This window comes from Colossoma macropomum, unplaced genomic scaffold (assembly GCF_904425465.1).
Source record: "Colossoma macropomum unplaced genomic scaffold, Colossoma_macropomum, whole genome shotgun sequence".
In the NCBI taxonomy this organism is placed as follows: Eukaryota; Metazoa; Chordata; class Actinopteri; order Characiformes; family Serrasalmidae; genus Colossoma; species Colossoma macropomum.
The window spans coordinates 97,400-114,424 of record NW_023495596.1 but is presented as its reverse complement, the minus strand read 5'-3'; the positions used below and the strand labels follow the sequence as shown (position 1 = coordinate 114,424).

At 38.5% G+C, this 17,025-nt stretch overlaps 1 protein-coding gene across 2 annotated transcripts; it reads right to left on the bottom strand.

Moving 5' to 3' along the window:
- Positions 1–3,012: 3,012 nt before the first annotated feature.
- Positions 3,013–7,053, bottom strand: LOC118802515. 2 transcript variants are annotated; one of them, XM_036563063.1, is made up of 4 exons: positions 6,826–7,053; positions 6,346–6,571; positions 4,095–4,222; positions 3,013–3,464 (listed from the first exon to the last, which is right to left on the bottom strand). In XM_036563063.1, exons 1-3 carry the CDS (start codon positions 6,892–6,894, stop codon positions 4,140–4,142), a joined length of 378 nt encoding a protein of 125 aa, XP_036418956.1. In that variant the 5' UTR covers positions 6,895–7,053; the 3' UTR covers positions 3,013–3,464; positions 4,095–4,139. The 2 variants fall into 2 exon arrangements, with proteins under 2 accessions (XP_036418956.1, XP_036418955.1); XM_036563062.1 differs by lacking the exons at positions 3,013–3,464; positions 4,095–4,222 and adding an exon at positions 4,230–5,499.
- Positions 7,054–17,025: the final 9,972 nt, after the last annotated feature.

The following is a 17,025-nucleotide window of genomic DNA, read 5'->3' as shown; positions in this document are numbered from 1 at the left end:
CAACAAAGAATTTTTTTTTTGTAAAAACTATGATGTTAACTATATTCTTCTGGTTGTTGTGTGGCATTTGTAACAGAATTAGCGCTGTCTGTCTCAGTGCAGGATTAGTCTTAGCTTGCCAGCTAACCTAGATATATTTGTTTCACTGTCTCACTACAAAATTACTGTTAGCCTGCTAGCTAATTTAAATACAGAGTCGGTCAGCCCTATATGTTCACTACGCACATTGCGTAGGGCTCCGCAGTATATACAAGGGCCTTGCCTCCCCCTTGTGTCAAGGATGAGAGGATGAAATGTAACTATCCATCTGGTCATGAAAAAAGAAAACATCACAATAGTGATGATACTGTGGAGACCAGTGCAGACAGTATATGGGCGTGATGGCACACTCCTCATAGGTGCACATCATTTTGAAATTAGACCATGATTATCTAGTCTCACAGTCATGGTTTAGTTACAACTCTCGACTAACGCAAATTGGAAAGCAATGGATTAACAATAACTACATACTGAGCAATATGGAAGCACATTTCGAGTAAATAATAACCATCAAGTATTCAACCAAGCCATAGAATAGTATATAGTACAGTATATAGTAAAATAATATTTTACATTTAAACATGTATAAAAGGAAAGCTGGGGGAGCCAGTTTGAATGGGCCTGATGCAGCTGGTAAAATTAATAATAGTCTTATCTATAATTTTATATATTGTTTGTTTACACCTCATTCTGTTCTGTATAGATTTACTTATTTTTAGGCTGACAGATGCAAACTGATAAAAATGAGGGAGGATTGTAGTGGAACACTTGGTGCCACCTTGTGGACAAAAAAACATGACTTCTAATTCACAGTGGAAGTGCAGTATGAACGTTTCATAGTGGTGTAAATATACTGGGTGCTTGCAGATCATCACCTCCAAATTTGCAAAGTTTTGGAAACTAATAAAGAAGATCACTCATCTGTTCACATTTCAAACTAAATCAACCCCATCTGTAATAGTAAAAATATAGTAAGAAACAAGTTTTCAGGCTTTTTTCTTTAATGAATATACTCCCAGTGCATATATCCACTTCATATGTATACGCATAATGTCATTCACCATGATTGACTGAAATCTTCCCAAATAGAACTTTTTAGAATTTTTTCTATGTAAGCTTATGTGTGTGTGTGTATATAAAGGTATATAAAGTAAAAAAATGTGACCTGTAACAATCTAGCACATGCAGAGCTTGCACGTCACATGATCTGGCCCAAACGCCCTCAAGGTCTCTTGCACTCTGTGACACCACCACATAAGGGGACCTGTGGAGTACCTATTTTTAATGATCAACACTAACATAGATTTCAGGTAGTGTTATTTAGGTTACCCCACAGAAAATAAAGTGTCTAATTTCCTTTATGACTTCTCACTGGGATGGTCTGATAGAAGTTGTGGCCTCATCTTATGTCTGGTATTTTTATTATGTTTTCCATATTTTTTGTTTGAAAATGTTTCCTGGGCATTCCAACGGGGACTCTTTATTTTGAATATAAACCCTGGTTTGGGAACAGGAAAGGGAAGTGTGGCAGCCATTTTCTTGGAGGATCAAGTTTGGGGAAGACAGGCCTGGTGGAGCCTTGCTGTTCAAGCCCTAACTAACTTTTACTCCTTTTTTACTCATCTCTGTCCTTGAAGAGTGGATCCCTCTCTAACTGTGGAGTTACCTCAAGGAACTGGGTGAGCTCATTCCTGTTTTTTGTTTTTTTTGCATTGCTGGCCCCTTTTTTGATTTTTGATTGTTGGGTATTTTTGGGACACTGTTTGCTTGGACTATGGTGGCAGTTGGACATTTTTTGGACGACCTCTCTTTTTGGATTCAATAGAGACAATCTTTAATAACTCTATCCCATCTAATGGACTTCTGCTTCAGATCTTATATTCTACTGCTTCTCTGCTTGTTTGCTGGTGCTGTTGCTGTTGCAGATGCTGTTAGTGTTGTCTGTTCTGGGGAATAAGAATAAGTAAAAGCTAACTTGTGCAAGCTCTGTTGTATTCTGGTGCTCACGTTTTTTTGTTTTTTTTTCTCTCACCAAATTAGTGATCGGATTTTATTAGTAACTGCTGAGTTGATCAGATTGTTACAACTCTACATTCACTCTTTGATTACGTCATCTATGTGTGGACTTAGAGGAGGACCGCAGGGCTTATTGAGCTTTTTGGGACAGGACTACTGAGTGCCATCCACTTGTTAATGTCAGCCATGACTGATGCTTATATATTCTTAAAGCTAAATACAGCAATGTGTTTTGGAGGAAGGAAATATGTCACTCTAGTACAATGCTCTGAGTCATGGTCCTGGAGTACCTCTCACACACCCGGTTCTACTTGGGAAGGGCTTGTTAATTAACTGATCAGTTCAGTCAGATGTGTTGGGAAGACTGAATTATGCAGGACAAGGGGGACTTCAGGACCAGGGTTAAAAAACGCTCCACTAGAGTGCCTCCACACATGGATGGAGTAATGTTGACTGTCTAATTATCTGTCTATTCTGTATTTGGATATGTGCTGAACTTCCATAATTGTGTATTAAAATTTTCTTTGCCAGTTTTTGTAGTGAATTGTAGGGAATAGTTTTTACATTAAACTGTTGCAAACATTTATTTCTTGATAGTATAGGACTGCACTGCATTTAACCTTTACTTGTATAGCGCCTTTCATACATATATTGCAGCTCAAAGTGCTTCACAGGGGGTTAAAAAAACTAACACAGAAGCAGTAAGAATATGGTAAAATAATGTAAAATGAAACATAAAAGAAACAACAATGAAAGGTAAAAAGTTATAGCAATAACAATAATAATTAAAACAAAATAAAAAAAATGGAATTTATAAAAAAAAAAGTTAAATATATTTGTCTTTAGCTGCTTCTTAGAGTTCTGCACAGATGTCTGTCTAGTCTCAATATTTTTTGGGTGTGTTTTGGAGCGTATAGGTGATGTACACCTTGTCGTCATGATAAATACTGTGTGTGATTTTTTTTTTTTTATCTTCATTTCGGTTGATTGGATACCATGCCACAGAATGTTTGGATAAAATGCCACAGAATGTATCATTGTGGCGGGAGATGACAAGCTCCCTCAGCTCCCTTACTTCTCATGCCCCTGGAGACAGACAATCTATGAATGGCGGTGCTAATCTATTTAATGCCTTAAAAACCAATAGCAGTACTTTAAAATATGTCCTAAAAGGGACTGGAGGTCAGTGTAATGATGCCCGAGTTAGCGTGATATGTTCTCTCCTGTGTGTTTCTCTTAACAAACTCACCTTTTAAATCCATCTGCCACTTCCAAGAAGTTCACACTACATTGTGGTTGGATTTTCCTGTGGAGATCCCCCAAACTAGTTCAGTGACCACTGAATCAAGCTTGTAACATGACCATCCCAGTCCCCTGAACTAAACCCCATTGACAACATGTGGGCTGCACTGAAAAAAAAAAACTTAGGTCAGGGTCTTTGTTTTCTAGGAATAAATTTACTTCAATTAATGGTCAGATTTTTACTCACCTCTTCAGTGTGAGACTGAGCTAAAGACATTTCTCAGGATCTATCTGCCGGTATATCTGATTACCACCGCTACAATGATGCTAATTTCCAATTGTTCTCTATAGAATCTATGTTAGCAGAAAGCTAGCAGTGGTGCACATTTACTTAACCACACTAGGTTTATTTGTAGTTACATACTTAGTGTTAAGTTTCCTTTTGTCTGAGTGAAAAAAATATTCGGATTAGTTTGCAAGGACTACTCAGTGCTGTTTTCATTTAGGTTTAGAATGAGAGCTATGTTTTCGCCAGCACTGTTCATGTTACAGTGTTTATGTCCACACAGGTGCAAAGCAAAGCCGCTCATGTACATCAAGTATATTAAAAATAAAATTGCATAACATGCTAATCCAAATACAAATGCTGCCTGCCTGGAGTGAAGAGTTTCTTGCCAGATGTTTCATCTTCTCCACTACCATGCACTGTTCATGGTGGTGTGCATGGCCTTTGAAGCATTGTTTTTCATTAAATCGCTCACTTGCTCAAACTTCTGGAAGTTTCACTCTTTTTCTACCTGTTCCTGAATCTGTTGCTCCTGTTCCAAACATTCCAGGTGCCTCTATTCCTCCTCTTGCTGTCTGCATTGTTCTTCTTGCTGCTTTTTCTCCTGTTCATTAGAGATTGCGTCCTCTTCCATTTTTCCTGTTTAAAGATGTTCCAGTGAATGAGGAGCAGCAATAATACAAACTTCTGTTTACTGTTCTGTGCTTCTCTTCTTTTCTTTTCTACACTTCTATCTCTTTCGGGAATAATTCTGGCCTGGTTTTTATGTCTTAGGATGAAAAGTCTGGTAATTTTCACGTGCCTCATATTTGAACAAAAATTAAGAAACATAAAATAGCATTTTTTGGTAATCACTTTATAAATGTAACAGGACAGTTTTGCACAAGGACACTGCATGGGATTGAATTACTAACATAAGTAATGAATACAAAAGGAACCACAGTGGCAAGCAGGCATTTGACCTACCACTTTTCAAAGTGCACTACTTTCTGAGTTCAGGATGCGCACATAAAAACCTCCTCTTTCCCTAAACTGCATGAAGCGCTGACCAGCACAACAAGACAGAGTAAAACTGAGCGGCAGAGTCATTCAAAATCTGCATTTCAGCTGGGAGGCGCTATCAGACCCGCCCTGGTGTGGATTTTTCTTCAGTTCGGTTTTGACATGTGACTCCACCCGAATTCAGGTCCTCACCAAGCGACTGAACTGCGCTAATTCACGAAGGAAATTCAACCCCAAAAACATTTTTTTCCAGTGCACAATTTTGCTGTACTGTCTGCACAATCTGCTGCTTTAACATGTTACTCTTTACAAACGCTCATATCAGTCCTGCACTGCGAGCTGCTGTAAATAATGAAAGACAAGCAATAAAATAAGGATATGCCTTTGAATGTGGGAGTAACAGAGCGCTTGAATCCCTGCAAAACTTCAGATCAATAGACAAACACCCACGTGTGTAATTTAGTCCACTTTAGCCCTTACAATCCACCATCCGAAGAAAAGGAAAGAAATCAAATTTCACAAAAAACAAACTGTGGTGGTCTTTAGAGAATGAACTGGCAACAACAGCCTGATGTTTTTCAGAGATATTAGCTAATAAATACTGCTATCTGAGGCTGCAGCTACTGAAGCAGCATCAAAACAAACACTCACACTGTTCATCATCAGGTTCAGAGGTGGATAGAGGAGCCTAAATACACACTCAAGTACAAGTATTGATACTCCCATAAAATGATTAAGTAAAAGTATCTTCCCCAAAAGAACTTGAGTAGAAACAGAAAAGCCGCAGGTCGAAAATCTACTTAAGTCCTGAGTACTGCAGTGGAACTTCTTACTACATCCAGCATTTATCAGCATAGGACCTGAAGATTGTGCGGCTCTCAGCTCTGTTCTTCTCTTTCTGGGATTTTTTGGGTCTAAAATAAAAAGCTCCAAAGTCAGATATGTAACCAATCAGAAAGCAGTACAAATATTTCCAACATCAAAACAAACTGAAATTAAACACAACAAGGAATTAGTGTCTAAATACGAATGGCTAAATTGTAAAAGCGTAAAAAGATTCCTTTACTCACTAATATACTTTAGTAGAAGTAAAAGTAATATGATTTGAAAATACTCAGGGAGTAAAAATCCATTAGTAATTTAGTGAAGTACATGTACTTGAGTAAATGTAACTAGTTCCTACCCACATCTGAATAGGTTTATAAAACATGTAAACTTTAAAATTCTTATGCAATTTACAACATATTTTGACACACTATTAACACACAAGTAACATACGAAAAATAAAAAAATAAAGATGAAAACACGATTTGGAGAAGCTTAATTTTTGGCGTTTCTCTATTTAACATTAAGGTATATGTTTCCATTTATGTAAGATATTTTGTACATTGCTGTCCAATATACAGAGTCCTTCAGTAAAGATCTGAACTTAAATCCTATCATATTCTGTTCATGTTGTAGTTTATAAAAAGGGAAATCCTGTTGTGTTCACCTGCTATAGTTTCTAGCTAATGGTTCACATCAACATTTAAGAGTGACCAGTAGTGAGCTAGGCAGCTTATTTCATTGATTTATTGCTGTAGATGTGAAGGGACTCTCAAATGTGATGCTACAGTGTGTGAGCTATTGGTAGGTGTCATTTATTTTTAGCCCTCTCATCCAATATAATGACCAGCCCTCACTGGTTCCTTATATATTTTGGGCTTGGTGCAAAACGGATGTATATATTTTTGTATAGGTTTTTGTTTGCAAGAACTTACCATAGTTTGGACACTGTGGAACATTTCTTTCAGTGCTGCAGTGCAGTTGAATGCAGGAGCGGTCATAGCTTTCCCGTAAGGTGAATGTAGGGTCACCTTTATGGGTGTTGAACTCATATGAAAAGGTATTCCAACTGTGTTTTTCATATCTTAAGTAGATATAGCAATGGATTGCCTTGTTCTCACCATACTCTGCCCTACTGCCGCTGCTAACGGCCTGAAATCCCTGAGGAGCAAAATTATAAATGTTTTTTCAACTATGTCATAAAAACTTTTACACATACAGTGTATCAATAGTGAACAACAGTATATTTTCTTGCTATTTGATTATACATCAGTATAAGGAATAGTAAAGAATTTAAAACATTTAAACATGAGGCTAAATAAGCTTTTGTATTGATCTGGCTGAGAGTTTAAATTTTAAAGGTTATTATTTGTCAAAGTTGATCTACTACTACTAAATGTAATGAAAGTTCTTACCCTTGAACTTGATCTGGAGTAGTACCAAGTGTACGGAGTCTCATTCTTGACTGAAACCTTTGCACCCATCGTTCAGGATCTGCTAGCAAAGCACTAATTACAGATTAATATCGAGTCAGTTTGCAGTCACATTTATGAAAGTATTTGAAAGTGGTTTATATTAGATTTTAAGAAAGTCTACAGCGGTGCACAGCTCATGTGCAGCTTTTAAACTGCAGACCTCGATGAACATTGACCTCTTTTGACTGTAATATAGCACCACTCTCTGACGTACAAAGGTCAAAAGGGAGGGAGCACAGATGTACTTATGATACGAGTAATGTAAATTAACAGTACTTTACAGTGAGGGAAAACAAGTATTCAGACGGTTTTATTTTTGTTATTTAATATACTTCCAGTTCATACCCAGTTCAATATATATTCAGTATATTCAGTGGATATATGCACTGGAAGTACACTATGGACAAAAGTATTGGGACACCTACACATTATACCTACAGGAGCTTTTAAACCCAAAAGGTATTAATATAGAGTTGGTTCCCCCTTTGCAGCTATAACAGCTTCCTTTCTTCTGGGAAGCTTTCTACAAGATTTTGGAGAGTGTCTGTGGATACATTTGCCCATTTATCCAGAAGCGCATTTGTGAGGTCAGACACTGATGTTGGATGAGAGGGCCTGGCTCGCACTCTCCATTCTAGTTCATACCAAAGGTGCTTGATAGGGTTAAGGTCAGGAATCTGTGCAGACCAGTCAAGTTCTTCCACACCAAACTCACCCAGCCAGGCCTTTATGGAGCTTGCTTTTTGCACTGGGGCTCAGTCGTGCTGGAACAGAAAAGGGCCTTCTCCAAACTGTTCTCACAAAGTTTTAGGTTTCCCTACACTGCAACTAAGGGGCCTAGGCTAATCCCTGAAAAGCAACCGCATAGTGTTATCCATCCTCTACCAAACTTTACAGTTGACACAATGCAGTCAGGCACTATGCGCCGCAGCACTCAGCTCGGCACTTCGTGGCACTTCTCAGCACTTCGTGGCTGAGATGCTGTGGTTCCTAAACGCATCCATATTTCAATAATACCACTCACAGTTGATGATGGAATATCTAGGAGGAAAGGAATTTAATGAACTGACTTGTTGCAACAATGGCATCCTATTACAGGTCCACCTCAAATTCAGTGAGCAGACTGCATGGCTAGGTGCTTGATTTTATACACCTGTGGCAATGGGACTGAATAATATTGAATTCAATGATTAAGAGATGTGTCCCAATATTTTTGTCCATATAGTGCATATTGATTTAAGAAAAAAATGTCTGATTCTGCAATAGAATATAAAAGGGAATTTGGTTAGGGAAAAAAAAAAAACATAGCACAGAATCACCACTAGCTAAAGTGGTTAATGAGCTGCTGCTGGCTTCAGATTGTTGATTCAAGATATGTTAAGGCTGAAGCAGTCCAACTTTAGGAGGATGACAATAAAACTGTTCACACTGTTAGCTTCTTTTCTAGAAAATGTAACAAACATCAGGTGCAGTACTCCCCCCACTGAAAAGGAAGCTTTAGCTTTGTTTCTAGTCAAAGTCAAGTCAAAGTTCATTTAAATAGGACTTTTTACAACAGGTGTTGTCACAAAGCAGCTTTACAGAAAAATCCAGGTCCGAGCCCCCATGAGCGTCGCCAATGGCGACAGTGACAAGGAAAAACTCCCTAAGAGCAAGAGGAAGAAACCTTGAGAGGAACCAAGACTCAAAAGTGGAGCCCATCCTCCTCTGGTCAACACCGGATAGCAAACAGCATTAGTATAAAATATTAGAATACAAAAACAGGGAAAAACAGATGGAGCAATGGTTAATGGTTTCTAGCACTGCAGTTCTTTTATGCCTGTGGTCGTTTTTACAGACCTTAAGCCACTTTTTTCCATATTTTTGTCCAGAATGCATAACCAGAACTGGCAACTTGTGAGATGATTCTTGATCTTGCAAGATTTTAATCTGGAAATGAAAACACAAGAAAGGTGTTGCCAGTGTTATTGCAAATGCTCTTTTTATGTCTTGAAAATGTCTCTTGATTTTTTCTATTTTCTTTGCTTGTTATTCTTCTTTTTGCAACAAGTTGCTCATTTACTCAAACAATCTCAGCAAGCTAAGGAAGATAGAAATATACAATACTTAAACATATACACATTCAGAACCACATATACACACATACACATGTATAATGCCTGTAAAAGCCTATATAAGCACAATGTCTCAGCGAGTCAGCTTGTTCTGTCTGTGAATTGCGTGCAAGAAAAAAATCTATTCCCCAGACTCAATACTGATCTCCTGGTTCTTACAGAGGGTTTGATTCTTCAACACCTACCAAGAGGGAAAGCCAATCAATCATCTGTGGTTTTGTCTTTATAAGTTGGTTACAATAATTTAAAAACCTGCTGGGGCTACTGCTCTGTCATTAGCTTAGTAGCAGATTTGTATCAGTTTAACACAGGCTTCACTAAACCAATAACATCAGGGGTTTCACACCCAGATGCGCACTAAATTAAACCTGATTGCACTGTCAAAACAAGCCTGGTCTGTCCCTAAACTTCCAGTAAACCGGATGTACTGTCAAATTATGTCATCAGCCCAACTAAAACATACTGCGTAATAAAGGCATATTTAGCTATAATAGCTTTCAAATTTATCAGTCAATATCTATGACATTTCACCACTCAATCAAAGAAGTATTCATGGCATTTTTTAAAGGAATAGCTGGCATTAAACTGAACAACACTGAGTGGATGGAATGACTTGACTTGGGGAAGGGGTCTGTAGTGGAGTACTGCTCTGTGCCACTCCAGAACACCCGCTTCACTCACAGAACAGTGCTACAAGGGCTTTCAGAAGCTACAAGAGCTTTCTGCGTCTTTAAGAGCTACTGTGCTTGCCCCAACATAAGACTGTGAGCCAACCAGGGCAAAGAGCCCTGTTTTCATTTTTATGCTGATGACAAACAGTGCTTGAACTGAACTTATCAGTTCAGCCAGTTTCAGTAGCACAGTTATATAAAATAGAAGACAGACATTGAATCTTGAATGACTAGAAACTTTTTTCATCTAAATACTAATAAGCACTGATGTTAAGTCCTAAGTCTGCTCAAGATAAGGTTGTGGACTTCACACTAGAGCTTGATAATTTTTCCATGAAAGCAAAAGCTGCAGACCTTGGTGTTGATTCTGGTTTATCATTTGATTTCCATATACACATTTCTGAAACTGCATTTTATCATTTGAAAAATGCAGCAAAAATGAGACATATTCCTACCTGATCTTGAGATGGTAGTACATGCTTTTACTTTTTAGCCCCAGAATGTCTTACAGACCTTTTGAAACATAGTCCATCCTGTTCACTTCGTTCAACATAGTCATGTTTATTAGTAATAACAAATCTATCCAGAATCTACACAGTGGTGATGATCATGGAACAGCATGAGCAGCTCTGTCCAGGACCATATGGCAATGAGGGTCTGGAAATAGCTTAGGAAATCTATGAATTCAAAGGGTTATGGATTTTGGATAGTCTTGAAAATATTGTTCCAGGATCATCATTGCTGCGTGGATCCTGAATAGATTTGCTCATTGGGTTTCAGAGGCATCATCACTATGTTAAATCACGGATAACTATACTTCCTGCAGAGGCTCAAGATGTTTGGCCTGGTCCTGAACATCCTTACCAACTTTGATGTACCAGAGCATTCTGACTGCCTACATTACTGCCTAGTATGGCAACTGCTCCCTTAGAGACCTCAAAATCCAGATAGGGGTGAGAACAGCACAGTTCAATATATGCAAAAAACTTATAGCATTACAGGACATTCAGTAGTAGCACAGTGGACTGCAGTAACAAGTCTGAGGTGGAAAGTAACAAATTACTTTTACCCTCGTTACTTGCGAACATTTTTCCCTGTAATGGGACTTTTTGAAATATAATAGTACCTGAATCCATTTTAATGAAACACTTTTAAGTTTTAATAACGTTAAAGAATAAAAATAAATTGTGAGTGTATCAGCTTGTAAACCAATTAGTAGAAAGCCCATTTATATTTAAAAGAATCTGTTCTGAAAACCATTCAAAACAAAGCAAGACAAAGCTCCCAGCCGCAGAAACACTTCAGACAAGTTAAGAGATGTGAAATTGAGCAGAGAAAGAAAGAGAAGAGAACGCTACCAGCACACACTATACTTTATCAAAACAATCATCTTCATTGTTTTTCAAATGAACTAAAGAAAGTTATTATCAGCTGCCAAATATGCTTCCTGAAAACCTGCCAACATGTCTGCTTTACACAGCTCAAATTCAGCCTGTGGGAGCAGCTGCCTAGCAAGCTAATCCAAGCTGAACAGGTACTGTTAAAAAATGTTTATGTATGTTTTATTGCTAGGACCTGTTAGCTTCCTACTTTAGTTAACAAGGGTATCAACCCATAGCCTATGGTTTAACTATATAAAATATAGTTTTGCTGCTATACGGCTTTATAATTGCTGTAATATGGGAAATCTAGTCAAATGCAGGTTCCCATAAACTTGGGACGATATTTTCGTCACACTCAAGTTTGTTTTAGTGATTAGTATGATTACCAGAGGTATCACCATAAAGAAAATCAAAACTGTATAAACTGCTGTTGTTGCTAATGATTTTAATGGCACAAATGTTCTACACGTTTACTAGTGAAATTATACAGTTTGAAGGCTGTGAATATAAAGTTTACTGTCTGTAAAGGTAGATAATGCAAGCTAACATAAACTGATGGGCAGTAGAACTGTCATTATTCAGTGAGAAATCTACCTGTAATTTGACGATGAAGTAAGTAACCTGTTTTTAGTGTAGACTTAATAAAAAAAATAAACTCTGCACAGCCTTTTAAGGTTTCTAAACTACTTTACTACATCCTCAATTGCAAAAAATGGAACAGTAGTTAAAATGCAAGTAAAAACAGAAAGCATTGATTAGCAAATCCTTTTTGACCTGTATTCAGTTCAAAACAGAATAGACAAGATATTTAAAGTCCCTGTAAAGCAGAAATAAATGTGTCTACTGACTTTTTCACCCCACAGAAAAATGTGTTATTAACCACCCAGCCAAATTTAAAGGATTATCACCAAGTATACAAAATTAGGCATCAAAATCGTAAATATATAAGCAGCATTCTCTGTTCTGAAATGCTGAGGGCGTGTCCGCTGAAGGCGCTAAACCGCAGGAAAGGTGTCGCCTCTCTGAAGATTTCTGCTTCACTGCACCATTTAAGATGGAACTGGAGAATTTGAACAAGATGCTGGCGGTTTTATACCCTTATAGTGCTGGGGGAGGGGTCATGCTAAGTACGGCTTCAGTGCGTCATCAAGCAATGATTACAGGCCCGCCCAAAAAAAAAAATCACGAACGCAAAAATGATACAGTTTAACAGTCTGACTCAATACAGTACAGTACAGTGCACATTTTCAATTATTCTCTAACGTAAAAAGTGTTTAGAAACAAATCTCTGAATATACTTTACACAGACCGATTGAACTTAATTCATTTTTATGTATATATACTAAATTTAGTGTCTGACACATGTTCCAAAAAAGTTGGCACAGGGCACATTTACCACTGTGGTACATCACCATTCCCTTTATCATTTGGAAATGGAGAACACCAATTGTTGTAGTTTTGAAAGTGGGTTGATTTAACATTTCAACTGCTCAACAGTCCCTGATGTCCATTGTCATGTATCATGCTTCATAATGCACCACACGTTTTCAATGGAAGACAGCTCTGGACTGCAGACAGGCCTGTCTAGCAACTGCACGCTTTTACTACAGAGCCATGCTGTTGTAACACTTGAAAAAGCAATGAAAAAGACGTCATCAAGACGGCAGCACATGTGGCTCCAAAATACATACATAAACGAAATAAACTGGCCTCACTGTTAATGTATTAGCACCATCAGACCATATGCTTAGATAAAGAGCTGCTTTAAAAGTTTCCCATTTAGTGTATATTTCACCTGTTTTTAATACTATTGGATGTAAGCGCAAAATACTTTTCTCTGCTGTTAATAAACTACTTCACCCTCCTCCTCCTGCTCTGTTAACCAATGTGAAGTCTTTCATAGATTTTTCACAGAGAAAATGAGCAGAATCTACCAACAGTTCTCCTCAACCTTCTTAACCTCTGTCTACAGTAACATAAAGTGAATATAAAGTTTACTGTCTGTAAAGGTACATGCTTGTAATGCAAGCTAACATGAGCTGATGGGCAGTAGAACTCAGTCAGCTGTCAAATCTCTGTCTGCTTTCTCTCCTGTTCAACCTGCGCACATTTCTGAGTTAACTGCCAAATGTAATGCTTCTACCTATCAGCTTGATCCTGCCCCCACCCCACTTCTCAGTTATCTCCGACCCTGTCATTTCAGGTTATGTCCCTACTGCCCTTAAAAACTTCTCCCATTCTCAAGAAACCTGGTCTGGATACAGCCACCCTTGAGCACTATCGCATACGGTGTATACCATAACTGTTGCCGGGGTGCTTCATCACTAGCAGCTCAAATGACCTCTTGGCTCCTCTACTGCGGCAAATACTTTTTATGGACACTGTTAGACCATAAAAATAGGGAGCTCTTGGAGCTTTTAAGTGAGCTGTCTTCAAGTAGAACTAACTGGATTCCTTATTATATTACAAAACTTTATTAATCACTGTTCTTTAGGTGTAGTAGAAGTCAGCTTTCTTCATTATCTCACAAGACAGCTGAGAAAAGGAACTTTGCATGCATGGCATTTATTGATTCATTGAAAATTGAGAGAAATATGAGTGCAAATTGTTCTTTCTGTTTCTCATTGTTCACCTTGGCCCATGCTTGCTCCAAATTTTCTTCCATCTGGAGCTGCTATTTAGCGTCCGGGAAATCTTTTTTTCTTAAAGGATCAGTTATCAACCAAGTTCTTCTTTTCTTCTTACTTAAGTTCTTCAAATCCGTCTTGAGGCATTTCCTCAACCAGCTATCCTCTGTCTCTCTCAGTTCTTCTTCCAACTTTCGCCTTCTCCATCTGGCCCACTTTTCTGTACGTTTCCTCTTTTTCTTCTTTCATCATTTCCATGGCGCTCTTGTTCTCCGGAAGCTTCCAGCTCCACAGTTTGATATATATCTTTCCGAGCAGCCGTGATCTCTCCTTCCTCTCTCTTCATCTCAGCTCATTTGTGTCTCTCTTTGTCCATCTCCAGCATGGCATTCTCTATCATCCTCTGCTCGCACTCCAGAGCCATGGCAGTCCCCATCTTCTCCAGCAGCTTGGCCTTGTCCTTCTCTCTCGCCACCTCTAGCCACCTTCTCGCTCTCAAATTCCTGTACATCTGTGTTTCCTCTTGGTCTCTGCTTCACTTGCACTCTTGGTTGTAAAAATATGACCCCCCCCGCCACCGCCCCAAGGACACACCATGAGTTCGTAACAGTCAGCATACATGACAGTATCAGCACATTGGCCACAATAGCAGAAGTTGAGGCAGGAAGTAAAAGTGAAAGCTTTGAAGGTCAGTTCCTCCTGCATCTTGCTGGCCTCTTCTTAAAGGCAGGCCTGATAAACCTTCATTTCAGCCTGCAGGTTTTCTTTCTCTTCAATCAATTTATTTCTCTCCTGCTTCCACTGTGCAGTCTTCCACTCTCTCTCAGTTCCTCCACCATCTCTTTAAGTAAGACCTTCCACGAGCATTCCACTTTAGCAGGGGATGCACACCTTTTCCTTCATCGGAGAAACAATAATAAGTTTCACTGTTTCATGTTTTGCTTTAGCCCCGTCCATAGTCAACTGTACTTGTAACTGTCTACTTGGTCTCTTGTCTTGTGTTCTGACCACTTTAAAACATTAAATAGTGGTGACATTACTCTGTACATCTGTGTTTCCTTTTGGCCTCTGCTTCACTTTCACTCCTCGTTATAAAAATATCCCGCCTGGACACACTGGGGTCGTAACAGTCAGCACACGTGGCGTTAGTCAGTGCACTGGCCACAATAGCAAAAGTTGATGCAGGAAGTTAAAGTGAAAGATTAATTCATTTAAAGGTCAAGCATGTCCCAGTAAAAACTACATAAGACCTATAACACCTATAGTGCATGCTTTTCAGAGCTTTTTCAGGCCTGAACCTACCTAACAAATACACAGACTGGCCACTTTAGTATATAGTTACACCTCCTTGGTGTTAGAGATTTTTAGGTATTATATTTTGATGATTACAATGCTTAGGCACTGTCCACAATCCACCCCCCCAACACACATACATACACACTCCAAGCCTTAACCTGCTTACCACATACATACTGCTTATGTGGTACTTATGCTTATGTGCTACTTATGTAATTGTAATATTAGTATATAAGCACAGTGTAAATAATTAGTATATAACAGTATAATTAATTACATGCTGGTGGCTGCCTTGCTTGTAGCTGGTCTCTTGTCTGGTGTTGACCACTTCAACACATTAAATAGTGGTGAGCTTATTCTGTACATCTGTGTTTCCCCTTGGTCTCTGCTTCACTTTCACTGCTCGTTGTAAAAATATGTTTTTGACTCTTGACTTCCCCCAAGGACACACCATGAGGTCGTAACAGTCAGCGTACATGACAGTAGTCAGCACATTGGCCACAATAGCAGAAGTTGAGGCAGGAAGTAAAAGTGAAAGCTTAAGTAAACATTTAAAAGGTCATTTAAAGACCAAGTACAGACTAAAAATCTTGGGCATCTAAGCACATTATTTAAAGCTATTTATCTTGACAATAAGTGTGCTTTTGCCTGTAAAAGCACCGTATGCCATTAGAATAAATACAAATAAACATACAGTAAAAAGTAACAAGATATTAAAAATTAGATAACTCGTGAGTGAGTTTGAAGGACACAGTTTAGTTCCAGATGTCTCCTGGACGCCCCAGCATTCGTGTGTATTTGTGCAATTCTATCACCAGTTTTCTACACTTCATACTGGGCTTCCATGAGGAGAAATGAATGTTTTCTTATACTTTTGAGTTAGGCCATGTCTGTACTTTTCATTTTACTGCTCAACACTCTTGCTCATTAGACAAATAGCAGTTGTCAAATTCAAGTGCAAAACCATCAAAGTTTTTTATTATTTGCAATGACAACTGTAATATGCAGCTGTAACAATGGGAAAGTAGAGGATAAAGTGCCTTGCCTAAGCAGGCTTGCCGCTTCTACCGCTAGGCTAATTGACCATCCAATGGTGAGCCATGACTATTAGAATTAGGCCTTCAATTTCAGCCATAAATACCTAAATTCAATCAAAAAGAAAAGTTAAAAACACATAAGCATTGATACAGTTGATCATTCCCTACTCTTAAAATGTCTACAAAACATTGGTTTCGATCTCAGGGCTACTAACTGGATTAGAAACTATCCCTCCAATGGACAGCAACGTGTGGCCCTTGGACAGAATAAATCAGAGCTACTTCCAATAACAAATGGGGTCCCTCAAGGTTTGATCCTTGGACCAGTATTATTTAATACTTATACAAATGACACTGCCACCTCAATTGTTGACTGCAAAGTACACTTGTATGCTGATGACACTGCCACCTCAATTGTTGACTGCAAAGTACACTTGTATGCTGATGACACTATCTTGTACTGCTCGACTGACTATACTGGTGCTGCAGTACATAAACTACAGCATTCTTTTAATGTCCTACAATCGGCTTTTTACACCCATAAACTAGTTTTAAATGCTGACAAAACTAAATTTATGCTGTTTTCCAGAGCCTCTAACATTGATTCTAGCACTTTTAAAATCACAATCATGAAGGGATCTGACATTGAAAGAGTCAATGAGTACAAATACTTTGGAATATGGCTAGATGACAAATGCACCTTTAAACAACATGTTAACAAACTTACCTGTAAACCGAGACAAAAACTTGGCTCCCTGTATCGTAAGTATGTTTCCCAAAGCACACAAGGAAAAAGATCATTGAAGCAACATTATTGCCTGTTCTGGATTATGATGACGTTATACAGATAAGCACCTGTAACTACTCTGAAATCTCTAGACTCTGTATACCTGTATATCACGCTGCCTTAAGATTCATTACCGGTGACCCCTACAACACCCATCATTGTTTACTATATGAAAAGCTTGGCTGGTCATCTCTGTCTGTGCATCGGGAGACACATTGGCTTCTTT

Coding starts and splice junctions, on each gene's coding strand:
- LOC118802515 (XM_036563062.1), bottom strand. CDS start 6,894: ATGGGTGCAAAGGTTTCAGTCAAGAATGAGACTCCGTACACTTGGTAC. Junction 6,572..6,825: donor ACTCCAGATCAAGTTCAAGG/GTAAGAACTTTC, acceptor TTTGCTCCTCAG/GGATTTCAGGCCGTTAGCAG. Junction 5,500..6,345: donor TCCACAGTGTCCAAACTATG/GTAAGTTCTTGC, acceptor TTTTTATTTTAG/ACCCAAAAAATCCCAGAAAG.